This window comes from Fonticula alba (genome assembly GCF_000388065.1).
Source record: "Fonticula alba strain ATCC 38817 unplaced genomic scaffold supercont2.10, whole genome shotgun sequence".
Taxonomy (NCBI): Eukaryota; order Rotosphaerida; family Fonticulaceae; genus Fonticula; species Fonticula alba.
The window spans coordinates 230,336-244,050 of NW_009242980.1; the positions used below are offsets into that span (position 1 = coordinate 230,336).

Genomic DNA, 13,715 nt, shown 5'->3' on the forward strand with positions numbered 1-13,715 from the left:
TGGAGTCCCACCACCTTGAGCCGTCCTCCTACCAGGGCTGCTGCGGGGCCAAGACCCCGGAGTTCCTGCGGGTCCAGCCGCCGGAGAAGATCTCCAGCCGCCGGCGCCTGGTGCTGATTCTCGTGTCGACGGTCATGTGCTGGTGCGTGCGCATCATTCATCTCCCCGCCCCCCCCCCCCTCTCCCCTGCGCTGGCCACTCGCCAGCCTCGCCAGCCTCGCAGCCTCACAGCTGACCCCGCATTCCCCCGGCCCTCCATGTGTGCAGCCTCACCACCGGTATTGTGTTCGGGTTTGCCGCCCTCAAGTCCATGCTGATCGCTGATGGGGTTTATCATGACCTGTGCGAGGTGGCGGATACCTCCTCGGCCCTGTCGTCGGCCTCCTCGTTTGCCGGATCGCTGCTGGGCCAGCTCCCTCCCATGCCCAGCATGACCACCGCCGGCGGGCTGATCATGAAGAGCTTGCTCCCGCTTGTCTCCGGGTCGGCCGGGAGCTCCGCCTCCTCCTCGTTGGACGGCTCCGGCCCCTGCACGGCTCAGATCCTGCGCATCGACCTCATGTTCACCATTGCCTCCTTCGGGACCAATGTGCGTCTCGCATCCCCTGGCCCTCCTGTCCGCTTCCGTCTGTCTCTCCCTGGCCCTCTCCATCCATGAACCATGGTTGTTGACAGCTTCTCCTTCCTCGCTTCTTCCTCCGGGGCTTCCGAAAACAACGCCTCCCAGGGCATTTCCCCGATCGTTGGCTTCATCCTGGATCGCTATGGCCCGCGCTTGTCTCTGATGATCTCCTCGGTATGCATCGCCGTCGCGCTGGTTCTCTTCTCGGCGTCCAGTTCCAACCGTACGTACACTAGCTCTCCCTTTCATCCTGCCTCTCCTCCTCGGCCGGGCGATCCTTACCAGCGCGGCGTCTGCCAATCCGATAATAACACTGCGTCTGAATCCTCCCCCCCCCCCCCTCTCTCTCCCCCCTGCACTACACAGCCGCCTTCGACATGTACCACTTCTCCTCTTTCCTCCTGGCCGTTGGCGGCACCTTCGCCACGATCCCCGTGCGTCTCATGGGCTTGCTCCCTCCCTCAGCCCACTTGCTTCCTTTAGCCAGCACTGACATGCCCTCCTCCTTCTCCCTGCATGTGCCTCGCCTCTTGCAGCTCATGGGTATCTGCAATGCTTTCCCCAAGCGCTCCGGCCTGATCATCAGCTGCTTCTCCGGTGCTTTCGACATTTCGGCCCTGATCTTCCTCATTTTCCAGGTATGCCTATGCCCCTGTCTATGTCTATGCCTCTGTCTATGCCTCTGTCTATGCCTCTGCCCATGTCTATGCCTTTGCATACACGCACACACACACGCGCACGCACGCACCAGCAGATCCACACTCTCCCCTCGGCACACAGGGTCACTCACCCCTTTCCTCCTCCCCTGCTGCAGCTCCTCTACCAGCATGCCAATGTCGCCATCTCGGACCTTTTCCTCGGGTACCTGATCGTCCCTGCCATCATGGTCGTGTTCTATGGCACACAGATGCCGGACTCCACTTTCAAGGCGTCGCAGCTACCCCCGGACACTCTCAAGTCGTTGGAGGCCGAGCTGGAGAGCGATGACCATGACAGCTCGCCCCTGCCCGAGCCGAAGCCCGCCGCACCGGTCAACAATGCCGTACGTCAACGCTCGCACGAGTGCATCCCTCCCCCCTCCAACCATGCCCCTGTGCCAGCCTGGCCTGACAAATGCCGCTTCCCCCCTTGTTGCATTGGTGCCCTCGCCTCTCCCACCGGGTGCCGATACTGCCCCCCAGGACTCGGCGATGCACAACATGACTGCCTTCCAGCAGATCTTCTCCCTGCGCTTCCTCTTCCTGGCCCTCTTCACCTGCATCTACTTCTTCCGTCTGAACTTCTTCATCCAGACAGTCGAGGACCATGTCCGTGAACTTGGCTACTCGGAGACCGACAGTACGCTCTCTCTCTCTCTCTCTCTCTCTCTCTCACACACACACACACACATACACAGCGACGCACGGCTAGTTTACACCCTCTGCATGCCCCCTGGCCATTGCTCACCGATCATCCGCCCTCCTCCCCAGCTGTCTTCATCACGCAGGTCTTCTCCATCATGCTCCCCCTGGGCGGCATCATCGCCACGCCGCTGACCGGCTGGATGCTTGACCACCTGCCCTTCTATGTGACTTTCCTATCGATCTCCGGCTCGCTGCTGCTCTTCAGCGTGCTGATCCTCATCCCCTCGCTGCCGCTGCACTATTTGGCCTACGCCATTTTCAGTGTCGTCCGCCCGATGTTCTACGGCTCCTTCACGGACTATGTTAGCCGGGTGTTCGGCTTCCGCCACTTTGGCAAGGTCTACGGTGTGCTGGCCTTCCTCGGTGCCCTCATGAGCCTGGCTCAGTATCTCTTCTCCTACTGGGGCAACACCGCCCCGAGTGGCTTCCTCGGCCCAAACATTTTCTTCCTGGTCACCATGGTGGCCTCCCTGTACTTCCCGGCGCAGCTGTACTTCCGCCACCGGGAGCTCCGCGATGCGGCTGCCAGTGCCACCGACGAGAGCGTCGCCATGGTCACCCTGCAGCATTACGATGACGATGACGACAATGGGTCTCCGCGTCTCGGCGCCCTGGCCGCCGCCACGGCCGGCTTCGCCCTCGATCACGACGACGACTATGATGACGACGATATCTTCGCCGACAGTCCGACCGATGATTTTCTCCCCTCAGACGTCCGGTGAGGCGGACATCCCCCTCCCCCGTGTGTGAGGCTTTCCCTTGACCTACAGACCCAGCCACACACACACACACACACACACACACACACACACACACGTGCCTCTGGACACCGTGGCATTCTGCCATGAGCCGGGAGGATGTGTTCCCCATCCAATGTGTATCCCTCCCCTTCCCTCCTCGCCATCTGGCACCGTCTCCTTCTCTGACGGCTCTCTTGCTTATAGATATTCCTTTTTGTAGAACAAAAACAGCCCCTTGTCTATTTTCTTGCCGCCACCGGGGGAGGATCCGGCGTGCTCGAGGGAGGGGGCGAGTCGATTGAAACGTCCGGCAGATCGCCCGTCAGGGGAGCCGAAAAAAAGAGACACCCGGCCACGTCCACACAGGCAATCCGCGCCGCAGGGGGCCGGGACAGACCCCCATCAGCCGGGATGCCGGCCCCGCCGAAGCGGTCCACCACCTCGGCCACCGAGCGGAAGAGATCCGAGCTGGGCGGACAGCCCGAGGAGGGCAGGAGCGTCGCCTGGGATGCCGCAGCCCCGGCCAGCGGTCCGCTCTCGGCCGCAAACACCCACACCAGCGCATCCGGAGGGGGAGGGTTGCTGCGGCGGAAGGAATGGTGCCGCGAGGGTCGGAACAGCTCGAAGTACTGGGCTTGGGATCGCCCATCAGGTGATGCAGGGGACTTGGCGCCGGCATCCCGATCAGATCGCCGACGGCCGAGCATATCCAGGGCGCGCCGTGCCCGGGCCGTGAAAACACCCGACGTCCGGCAGTTCGGCCGAGTATGCCGAGCAAGTGACATTTGTGCGTAGGGTGCAGGCGGGGGCGCGGAGCCGGAGCCGGGGGCCGGCGACGAGTCCAGGATGCTGGCCAAGGGTGGAGATGGGCCCGGGCCAGGCGCCGGCAGGTGGCGTGGCCGCCGAAAGACGAACCCCAAACGCTTGAGAATCCCATACACAGCCAGGTAGGAGGTATCGCAGTCCAATCGAGCAGGAACCTGCTGCCGAAGCGGCATTGCCGCCGTGGCATGGCACAGGTGCCCGAGCCACGCGCGAAGAAGGGCCGGCGACAGGAACCGCACGGTCTCGGGCGTTTGGAGGAGACACTCCGCCAGCAGCGGATCCAGCAGCCCAACCAGACACCGGCAGGGCAGTTCCAGGGCCGCCAGCTCGGGCGTGCTGGACAGGCCCGGGCTTTGCAGGAGGGACATCGGCCGGATGGCCGAGACGGGGGCCGGCTGGTCCGTGTCTCCCGGAGGCCCATCCGGCGGACAGGGGGATCCCGTCGGCGTGCTGTCGCCAGACAAGGGGACGCACGGGGAGGCCGCCAAGCCGGCACCCTCTACCGGCTGGAGACCGGCGTCAGGGGCCAACCCGCTGGCCGGGCGCCCACCGCCACACATGCACCGGGGTGCCGGGCTCTGCCGAGCCAGGGCCGCCTCGTAGGATGACTGATCGCAGATGAGGAGCGAACCACGCTCCAGCAGGAAAACCGCCTCCTCCGGTGCCAGCCATGTCCCGGGCAGGGGAAAGTGCGCAAGACCCATGCTCTTGAGAAGCGGCCCACGAGAGCGCAGGAGTTTGGCCGCGCCGAGGGCCGGGTACCAAGCGGCCAGCGAGCGTTTGTCTCGGGCGCCGATGGGCATAAAGCACCCCTCGGCCTCCAGCGGCGCCAGGTGGGACATCTGTGCCGCGAAGATGACCGACGGGTCGTGGACCTTGACGCCGGCATGGCTGGAAAAGAGGGGCGGCGCATGGCGCTTGCGCTGGCTCTGGCTGGGCGGGTTTCGGGCCGCGGCCCGACCGAGGGTCAGCCAAAAGGCCGCTCCCGAATCGACGTCCGAGTCATGGTCCGAGGCGGAGGGCGAGGAGTTTGGAGCATCATCCATATCTCCCCTTCGGGCAGGAAAGCGGGAGGAAAGGGAGCGGACAAAAGAGGGAGACGGTCGAGGTGAAGGAGGGGGCGTGCCGGAAAAATGGGCACATGAGCCGGGGAACGGGGCTTTTTATATCGCCCTACTCGAATAAAACACAAAAGATCGCTAATGTTTCAATGTAGTTACACATTGTTCTACAATATCTAAATGTTTTTAGGCAACAAAGTCCTCCATTTTTGTAGTTAGTGGATACACAACAATTGCTTTTTTTCATTTGCCTTGAGGCCGTGTATATTACAAAAAAGCCATACGTTTTTGCACATATCCATTTATTCTTGGATGTGGGTGCTCCACGAGATTGGCCTCGGTATTTCAGCAGCCATCGCACGGTGGGTGGCCGCCGGGCAGACTAGCAACGCTCTCCGTCCGCCAGTTTGCCGCCCCCCTTTTCCGCCCTCCCTCTTGTCCTCCTTTCTTTCCTTCCCCCGCCCCCTCCCAGCCTGCTCTTTTTGTCTCCTCCCTCGTCGTCCTTCACCCCATGAGCTTGTCGCTGTCACCGGCCGAGGTGGATGCGCTCCGGCCCTGGCTTGACTCCACCATCGAGGAGCTCTTCCTCCTGCCCAATCCCGAGCTGGCCGATGTCGTGGTCACCTCCCTTGCTGAGGGGACTCGCTTCTCGCAACTGCGCTGTGCGTGTCCCCTCTCCGCTCCCTCTGCCCAGATCCATGGCTGGTCTTGCCTTTCGCCTCCACTTGCCTCTGATCGTGCTTTTGCTTCCCCACATTGAAAGCTCGCCTACTCTCGGTCGTGAAGGATGAGCTCGGTGCCAATAAGTTCCTAAACCTCATTCAGGCCAAGGTCGAGTCGCTGGCCCGGTCTCGGAAGCGGCCGCTCGAGGGCGCTGCCGAAAGCCCGGCCAAGCGCGCCCACCAGGCTCCCGCTGAGCCGAGCCCCGTGCCCACGACCGCGTCCACGCCCTCGGTGCGATGATGTCCCGCCCTCCGGGGAGGCACCACCCATCCGCGCGGGTCCAACTTCAATCTCTAACCCCCTTTCTTTGACCCTGCTTCGTGCCCCACCGCCCTTCCTTCCCCTCCGTCCTCCCTCCCTGCTCGGTCTAGGCGGCTGCCTCGGCTGACGCGGCTCGGGCCAAGCTCGATGCACTGCTGGCTGGCGGGAATCCTGCTCTCCAAAAGGCTCTGGCGTTCGAGAGTGCGTCTTGCCACGCCCGCCTGGATGCCCGCATCCGGACACCCTCCCTTCTTCTTCTGCCGGGCCGTGCCGCCCCCTGCTGACGGCTTCGCTTTCCCCTTCACCACCACCCAGTTCCCCAGCCCAAGGCCCAGGCCCCAGCGGCACAGGCCTTTGTGGCTGCTGCCCCTCCAGCCGCCAATGCTGCCTCTCGTCCGACCGCCGCGACCACCTCGGCCAAGACTGCGCCGGCCAAGGAGCCGGTCAATCCGTATCTCGCGCCGGCGACCGCCGCCTCGCGCTTTAGCCGCCGCCACCGCAATCTGACCTTCTTCGAGCCGGGCGCCATCGTCGACCAGGCCGAGGCCCAACGCAAGCAGGTATGTCCGGCGGCCCCATTTGCCCACTCTCCCGGATGCGGTCTCTGACCGATGGATCACTCTCGCCCTCGCAACGCGCGATCTCCCCCTGCCCTTAGGCGCGGCTCGATGAGCTCAAGCGCAAGGTCGAGGAATCCCTCAACAAGGCCGCCATCAAGGAAAACCTCGACCTGTCGGACACCTTCGAGGATCCGTACTGCGGCGATCCGCCGATTGTCGAGTGGTGGGATGCCCAGTTTGTCACCTCCTATGCCGGGGTGGACGCCGGCGAGGCAGGCCTCGACTACACGGCTGTCTCGCACCTGGTCCAGCACCCAGTGCCTCCCGAGGCGCCGATGCCCATCCTGCCGCCTCCCACCAAGGAGCTCTTCCTCACGAAGCGGGTGCGTGCACAGCATGCCCCCTGCCCCCTCCCCCCTCCTCTCGCTCCTTCGGGCTGTCTTCCTTTCCTTTTGGGCCCCACGCTTGCCATCCACTTTCTGACCCCTCCTCTGTTCCCTGCCACAGGAGCTGAAGAAGCAGCGTCGCATGCGCAAGCTCGAACTTGAGAAGGAGAAGCAGATCAAGATTCGCGCCGGTCTCATGGCGCCGCCCCCGCCCAAGCGTGCGTGCCCCAGCCCCGACGACCGGACGCCCGAGCGGCCGAGCGCCCGTCGCCCGGCCCTTCCCCCCCTCCCCTTGCTGCCACCGCCCTCCGCCCCCTCCGCACCCACTCTCACCCCCTCCCGGCACTCCCAACAGTCAAGATCTCGAACATGGTCCGTGCGCTCGGCATGGAGGCCCTGCTGGACCCGACCAAGGCCGAGATGATGGTCAAGGAGCAGCGCGACCTGCGGCAGGAGATCCACCAGAAGGCCAACGCCGAGCGCAAGCTCACCCAGGCCGAGAAGCGCAGCAAGGTCCAGTCAAAGCTGGAGCAGGACCGCGCCAAGGGCATCCGGGTTCTTGTCTTCCGGTGCGTGGCCTTCCCCGTTGTGCCCTCGCCTCTTGCCTGCGAGCAGCCCACTGACGTCCGGTCCCTTGCCATATCCCCCCTCAGGATCACCGATCTCACGGACGGAGGCCACCGATTCAAGGTCGATGCCAACGCGCGGCAGCTCATGCTCTCTGGCCTGGCGCTCCTGTGCAGCCCCAACAATCTGGTCATTGTGGAGGGTGGTGCGTGAACCCCAGAGCCCAGTTGTCTTTGCACGCACACACGCACATGTTCTCCCCCCCTCCTCCCTCCGTCACACCTGCCCGTTCTCCATACATGCCTCCCCCCCTCCCCTCCCCCCAGCGTATCATGCTTGCTGCTCACATCCTCCCTCCCGGTGAACCGGCACCTGCACAGGCTCCAAGGCGGCCAACCACTACAAGAAATTGATGCTCAACCGAATCAAGTGGAACGAGAGGTCCGCCCCGGCGGCCGACGCCGCGTCCACTGCCGAGGCCAAACCGGCGATCGTGGCGGCTACCGAGGCCTCGGAGCCGAACGAATGCCACCTTGTGTGGGAGGTACGCGCGTCTGGTGGCCCTGCGCCTGCAAACGACGCCCAATGCTGACCTCCTCTCCCTCCCTGCCCCCCCCCCCCCTTCTCCTGCTTGCGCCGCCGTCCCAGGGTCTGGTCAGCGCGCCGGTCTTCGACAGCTTCCGATTCAAGGCCTTCAAGGATGAGAAGGCGGCGCAGGATTTCCTCCGCAGCCTGGATCTTGGTCACTACTGGGACAGCGCCAAAAACTTCACCGGCGAAATCACCATCTAATTGGGTCCCCTCGGGGGGAAGGTGGCAGCTGGAAGCTCCCCGGTCCCAGGGCCCCTCCGAAGCTCATCGGAAATACATGCCCCCACACAAGCCGGCACACAAAGGCGTCATTTCTCTGTACGGGGAGGTCCCTCGCTCTCGTTCCACGAGAGTCGCGAGGGGGAGTCTATTCCTCGCGCGCGCCGAGGGCATCGGTCGTCACAGCCGGGCTGGCCGGGTCAACGATGACCGGCAACATATGGGCCTCGGTCGTGAAGACGACCCGATGAATGGGGAAGTGCACCTTCTCGCTGAAGATCAAATACAGGTACTTCAATGTCTCGGCAAAGAAGAAGCTGATCGGTGGACGCGGGGGGAGCGGGAGAGGAGAGAGGCAGGTCAGTGGCAGCGGAATCGGGCCATGGCGAGCGGCAGGGCGCGACAGGCAGCGAGTGGCCCAGGAGCGAACAACAGGGGAGGACCAAGCCCCATTCAACAACCTCCCCCACTCGCTGGGGGGAAAAAAAAACACGCGAGCCCGGAGGACGCACCTCTCCATTCTATCGGTGTGGTTGTTTCTGGAGAGATCCGTCACGTCGGCCAGGGTGGCGTAACCACGGCCGGCTGGCAGCCGGCAGAAGCGCTCAATTGACTGGAAGATGTCCCACGCCCACTCCTTGTAGGCCGGGTCGGCTGGCAGGCCGAAGTGCAAGGTGGCCTGCTCCACGAGGAAGATACTCTCCACGGTCTCGGGTCGGAGGATGTACGCGGCCGAGGTGATAAGCGGTCCCTCGCGCTCGGTCTGGACCAGGGGCAAGTGGTCGAAGGATGGCCCGATGCCGGCGGTGCTCGTGCGGGCCGGCCGCTCGTGTGACGCCGCCTGGTCGCCATCCACCGGGGACATGGCCAACTCGGCCGGGCCGGTGGGCTCGTCGGTCGGCGAAGGTGAGGAGGCCTGGCTTTGGCCGGAGGCCGGGTCCCGGCGGAAGAGGCGCTTCCCGCCAAAGGGAGCCGTCCCACCGGCTGGGCTGAAGCCCTGGAAGTGAACGACCTCCGGGGCCAGCCCGGTAGGCGACTCGCGGTACAGGCGCACGCAGGTCCGGAGCAAACCCCGGGCGATGGCCAGATCGCGAGGTCGGCCCAAACGCACGGCACCCAAAGCCAGGGTACCGGGCAGGAAACACGACAGCTGATCCAGCTCGGTGGAGTGCATCTGTGCGGCGCCAAGCTTCTTGGCTCCAGTGGACAGCTCGCCATTCGGCAGTCGGAAGAGCAGGTGCCGCTCGAGGTCCCCGACGAAGGCCTCATCTGTGTGTGTGTGTGTGTGTGTACGTGTGTGTGTACGTGTGTGTACGTGTGTACGTGTGTACGTGTGTGTGTACGTGTGTGCGTGTGTGCGTGTGTGTGTGCGTGTGTGTGTGCGTGTGTGTGTGCGTGTGTGTGTACGTGTGTGTGTACGTGTGTGTGTACGTGTGTGTGTGTGTGTGTACGTGTGTACGTGTGTACGTGTGTACGTGTGTGTGTACGTGTGTGCGTACGTGTGTGCGTACGTGTGCACGTGCGTATACACGCGTACGTGCGTGCGTACGTGTGCACGTGCGTATACACGCGTACGTGCGTGCGTACGTGTACGTGTGTACGTGTGTATATACGCGTACGTACGTGCGTACGTACGTGCGCGTGTGCACGCATGTTGGGAAAGAGAGGGAAGGAGGAGGGAAATAAAAGAAAAAGCAAGAGTCAGAGGAACCACGAGTCAACACGCATGCCTGAGGGCTACTGCAGGGAAAGGGCAGACGCACAGAGGTGCCGGAAGCGCGGCTCAACCATGTTCGTCAGGAGATACTGCTTCAGCAAATACTCGTAGTAGGAGTCGGACAGGGCCCCGACGGTGAGCAGGCCACCATTCATCGGGCCGCCTGTGCGTCGGTCAATCAGCGTCGTCAGGAGGCCCATCTTGGCGAAGGGGGCGGCGCCGGAGCCGTCACCGCCACTGGCCAGGCCGAAGCGGGCCAGATACTCGTCGCCCATCTCCTCCAGGGTGTCGATGACGTGCTGCGCACGAGTGGCATACTTCGGGTCGCCGGTGACATGGCTCAGGTACTTGAGCTCCACCTGGACGGTGCCGATCTCGGCCAGGACGAAGTTGTTCCCGGTCCAATTGGGATTGAAGCCCGTCTCGCTGAGGAGGCAAAGGGGGGAGCCCCGGGGAGGAGGGACATGTCAGGCCCGCGGGAAACCCACCAGAGGGGGGGAGAAGAAGGGAGAGGAAAGAAGGAGGAGCCCAGACGCACGTGCGCATGTCCAGCGTGTGGTAGGGCAGGCCAACCGGCGAGTCGAAGGCCTTGAGCAGGGAGTCGCCCAGCTCGCGCGCCTTGGCCAGCAGGAGGCGATCGCCGCCCGACAGGAAGTGCGCCCCGAGCAGGCCGCCCAAATGGCGGATAGTCGTCTCGAAGACGGAAATCTGTCCCGGAGCCTTGTCCGTGCCAGGGACCGGGGTGTCGTCCAGGGAGGAGCCGCTGGACCCGGACGGCTGATTGTCCCCCTCGGACTCCGGGTCTGGCAGCAGCGGCTTGAACCCCGGGCCGGAACGATAGTTAAGCCGGGCGACGTGGGTCCGTGCCCGGGCAAACTCCTTTTCCAGGCCCATCAGCAGCATGGTGTCCAGCGAGTCCACCAGGGTGATGCCCCAGCCATTCCAGTTGTTGCGTGGGGCCTGCGACAGAGGGAGCAATTCGTCTGCCCCGAAGGCCAGTGCCTCGTACGCATTCCAGCCATAGAGGAAGGCCTTGGGCGAGGGCAGGCGGACCGAGGGGGAGGCGGAGAGCGGCAAGAGCACCAGTTAGCCGGAGCAGGGAAGAGGCGCGCGGTGAATGCATCTGCCTGTCACAGGAGGGGCAAGGAGGAGAAAAGCGAAAGGAGAAGAAAATCAAAAGGAGAAGAGAAAAAAGAAGGAGAAAGGGCAAAAGGAGGAGCAGGAGGTCGGAACGCACATCACGGATGGCCTTCCGTCGGCCGGCATGGTCCTTCGGGAAAAGAGCCAGCAACCGGCGCGAGTGGGCATCCGCATCGGGCGTGAACCCGGGCGCAATGTCGCCGATGGTCAGATCAAAGTCGACCGCCGACCGGAAGGACGACAGCCAGGCGGGCGGGGGGATCGGCCCCTCCGGGGCCCAGGCCGAAGCCCAGGCCGGGGGCACCTTGGTCAGGGCCCCGGCATCCACGCCGCCGGCCGACCGGAATTCCGGGTTCAACCAGTCCGGCAGCCGGGCGGTGTTGAAGTCGCCGTCGGCGCCCACGGGGACTCGGCCGCCGGAGGGTGGCGGCCCGGATGGCGTGGCCGGCTGGCTGCCGTGCGGCGGGCTGCCCGCATCGGGCGCCGGGGCTGGCGTGCCCTCGGCCGCCGGCGGCGGGGCCGGCGGGGCCGGCGGCCCCCCGCCTGCTGCCGGCCCCCCGCCACCCGGCGCGGCAGTCCACATGCCCCCGGCGGACCCCTGTACCAGGTACACCAGCACCACCAGGGTGAGGGACATCAGTAGCAGGGCCAGGCAGAGCACCTGCGAGGGGGCCTTACGCAGGGAGAGGTTGCGCGCTTCCAGCTGGAAGCGCTTGCGGAAGCGCCGCTTCAGGTCGAACCAGCGGCTGTCGCTGGCAGTGACCGAGGCGTACGGCGTGCCAAGGGCCCCGAGCCCGCTCAGGGATCCGGAGTCCCCGCGGCCGGCGCCCAGATGCCCGGCACTCGCGCCGCCGATGCCAGCCCCGCCGCCGCCGCCGCCGCCGCCGCCGCCGGGCAGCAGCGCGCGCAGCTTGCCCAGGAGGCCCGGCTGGGTCCGGGGGGCGCCGCCGGACATGTGCGGCCCGGCCAGGCCGGGCGTCAGCGGCCGGTAGCCGCCATACCCGGCCCGATAGTGGTGTGGCAGGATGGGCGCGTTGCCGCGGCGGTCATTGGCGAAGCTGCCGAGCATGGCACGCGCGCACCGTACCGCCGGCGAAGAGGCTCGCTCGCTCGGGGCGTCTGTCGTGGAGAGGGGGCGGGGGGGGGAGTCACAGTGCGAGGGCGTGTTAGCCAGGCAATGCACAGGGAGCGTGCTCAAGGCAACAGCGGGATTGGGCGCACCTCGACAAAGGCAGCCGGCGCGCGCGGGAGGGGGGCAGCCGCCGTGAGAGCACAGTCAGCGGGTGATGTGTGATGAGGACGGGCAGAGGGAGCTGCGTGTGTGTGGGTGGGTGGGTGTGCACGCGGGCACGCGCTGGACGGGCTGTGTGTGGAGGGGAGGGGGGAGAAGGGGAAGGGGGGGGGGGGAGAGGGGTGCGGATGAAGAGGGGTGCCGGGCCCGGGTCCGAGCCCCCAGTTGGGGGCCATCGGCCTGACAAAAAGGCCTGTCCGGGCGCGCCCCCGAGACACCGCTGTCGAAGGCTCCTGCCCGCTGGTGTCTCCCCCCCCCCCCTCCCCCCCTGCCGCCCCGTACACACAGCCCGGCTGACGTGACCGGCGGCGGGGTGTGCCCTGTGAGATCCGCCAACACGGGGACAGGCACGCTGATTATGCCCAGCCACAGCCCGCACGACACGCCCGGCCGGCCGTGTCCTCCCCGGTCGCTCCCTGTGGGCGGCGCGCCCCGGGGCGGGGGAGCACCCCGGGCCCGAACTGCCGCCGCTGGGGGGCTGTCTATTGCGACGGGAAGACGCCGGCCCCGGCGGCCGCATCCGCGCAAAAACATGCACAGGTCAAGGCTCTGTGTCTGCGGCCACCCCTGCTCAGGTCACACACCCGGGTCCCCTCCCCTGTGGTCCCCCAGGGGAGGGGGAGGCGGGACACCCAGGCGCCCGGCCAGCCACCGCCCCTCGAGCCGATCACCACCAGTCATTGGGGCGAGGCGCGCGCAGCGCACCCGGTGTGACGTGCGCTCGGGGCGGGAGTCAAAAAGATTGTGTGATTGGAGTGGGACTCGAACCCACGAGGTTTCCCACTAGTACCTGAAACTAGCGCCTTAACCACTCGGCCATCCAACCGTAACTGAGGATGGTACCTCCATTTTGGCCATAAGACCCAGTGCCAAAGGACGGCCCCGTCGCGAGGAATCTAGGGTAGCTAATGCGAAAATCGCCTCGAATCTGGTCCGATAGACATCGAGATGCCGAGCTACGGTATGCACGTCGATCATGTTCTCCTGTGGTGAACAAGACACCAACGGCGGCGGCCCTCCCTATTGACCCTGGCGCCGCGATAGCAGGGCCCTGGGAGGGACGTTCTGTTCGTGCTTGCCAGGCAGATCCGAGCCGCCGGCACACACATCTTTGAACAATAATAATGATATGTGATAAATAAAATACACGAACATACCCCCTTTTGCATTAATCGAAACACACTCTCGGACACCCCTGACCGAGGCGTTCCTCTCCTCGCCAACGGCCCGGCCCTGTGTAAACAAAAACCGGCGCCAGCCAACGACAGCGGAAAATTGGGACCGGGAGGAGCCCGAAAAAGAGGCCCCCTTGTTCCCCCCGGCAGTTGGTGGGGATCGCCCAGGGCCGCGCTCCCCCCACCTCCCCTATGTCGGCGCATGTTCCCCTGTTTCCGCCGGGGTCCGGGGGGAGGGGGAGCCCGGCGCCGATGCCCGGTGCCCGGCTGTCAAGCTGTGCCTCGCTGCCGGGGTGTCGCCGTCGGGCTGCGGGCTGCCTGCTGGAGGGCCGTTGCACATTGTAACCATAATGTCACCTCCGACGCTGCGTCGGAACTTCGCTCCGCTCACCTCCTCCGCACCTGCCTCACCTCGCCCTGCTTTGTTTTCCCCT

The 13,715-nt window shown here is 65.1% G+C and overlaps 4 protein-coding genes and 1 non-coding gene across 5 annotated transcripts in view; 2 read left to right on the forward strand and 3 right to left on the reverse strand.

Annotated features, from left to right (window-relative positions):
• Window positions 1-4,705, forward strand: part of H696_05371 (hypothetical protein) — a gene marked incomplete at its 5' end in the record, with an annotated part of 5,030 nt that extends 325 nt beyond the window's left edge. The window contains 8 exons of the mRNA XM_009499214.1: window positions 1-142; window positions 268-589; window positions 728-845; window positions 989-1,056; window positions 1,159-1,260; window positions 1,437-1,664; window positions 1,804-1,960; window positions 2,092-4,705. Of these exons, the coding sequence (XP_009497489.1) occupies window positions 1-142; window positions 268-589; window positions 728-845; window positions 989-1,056; window positions 1,159-1,260; window positions 1,437-1,664; window positions 1,804-1,960; window positions 2,092-2,747 (1,793 nt within the window). The 3' untranslated portion in view covers window positions 2,748-4,705. The remainder of the gene's footprint in view (window positions 143-267; window positions 590-727; window positions 846-988; window positions 1,057-1,158; window positions 1,261-1,436; window positions 1,665-1,803; window positions 1,961-2,091) is intronic.
• Window positions 3,005-4,636, reverse strand: H696_05372 (hypothetical protein; the record flags this gene model as incomplete). Its single annotated transcript, XM_009499215.1, has 1 exon — window positions 3,005-4,636. The coding sequence occupies one exon, from the start codon at window positions 4,634-4,636 to the stop codon at window positions 3,005-3,007; it is 1,632 nt and encodes a 543-aa protein (XP_009497490.1).
• A 457-nt stretch (window positions 4,706-5,162) lies between the features above and the next one.
• On the forward strand, window positions 5,163-7,940 carry H696_05373 (hypothetical protein; the record flags this gene model as incomplete). The annotated part of the gene is made up of 10 exons (XM_009499216.1): window positions 5,163-5,313; window positions 5,415-5,605; window positions 5,746-5,836; window positions 5,951-6,195; window positions 6,294-6,578; window positions 6,703-6,799; window positions 6,937-7,150; window positions 7,235-7,353; window positions 7,529-7,692; window positions 7,797-7,940. The coding sequence occupies 10 exons, from the start codon at window positions 5,163-5,165 to the stop codon at window positions 7,938-7,940; spliced, it is 1,701 nt and encodes a 566-aa protein (XP_009497491.1).
• Window positions 7,941-8,106: 166 nt separating this feature from the next.
• Window positions 8,107-12,224, reverse strand: H696_05374 (hypothetical protein; the record flags this gene model as incomplete). The annotated part of the gene is made up of 6 exons (XM_009499217.1): window positions 12,037-12,224; window positions 10,913-11,934; window positions 10,214-10,707; window positions 9,722-10,101; window positions 8,471-9,227; window positions 8,107-8,275 (listed from the first exon to the last, which is right to left on the reverse strand). Exons 2-6 carry the CDS (start codon window positions 11,882-11,884, stop codon window positions 8,107-8,109), a joined length of 2,772 nt encoding a protein of 923 aa, XP_009497492.1. The 5' UTR covers window positions 11,885-11,934; window positions 12,037-12,224.
• A 629-nt stretch (window positions 12,225-12,853) lies between these two features.
• H696_05375 lies at window positions 12,854-12,932 on the reverse strand. Its single transcript has one exon. It is a non-coding gene; the product is annotated as a tRNA-Leu (tRNA).
• Window positions 12,933-13,715: the final 783 nt, after the last annotated feature.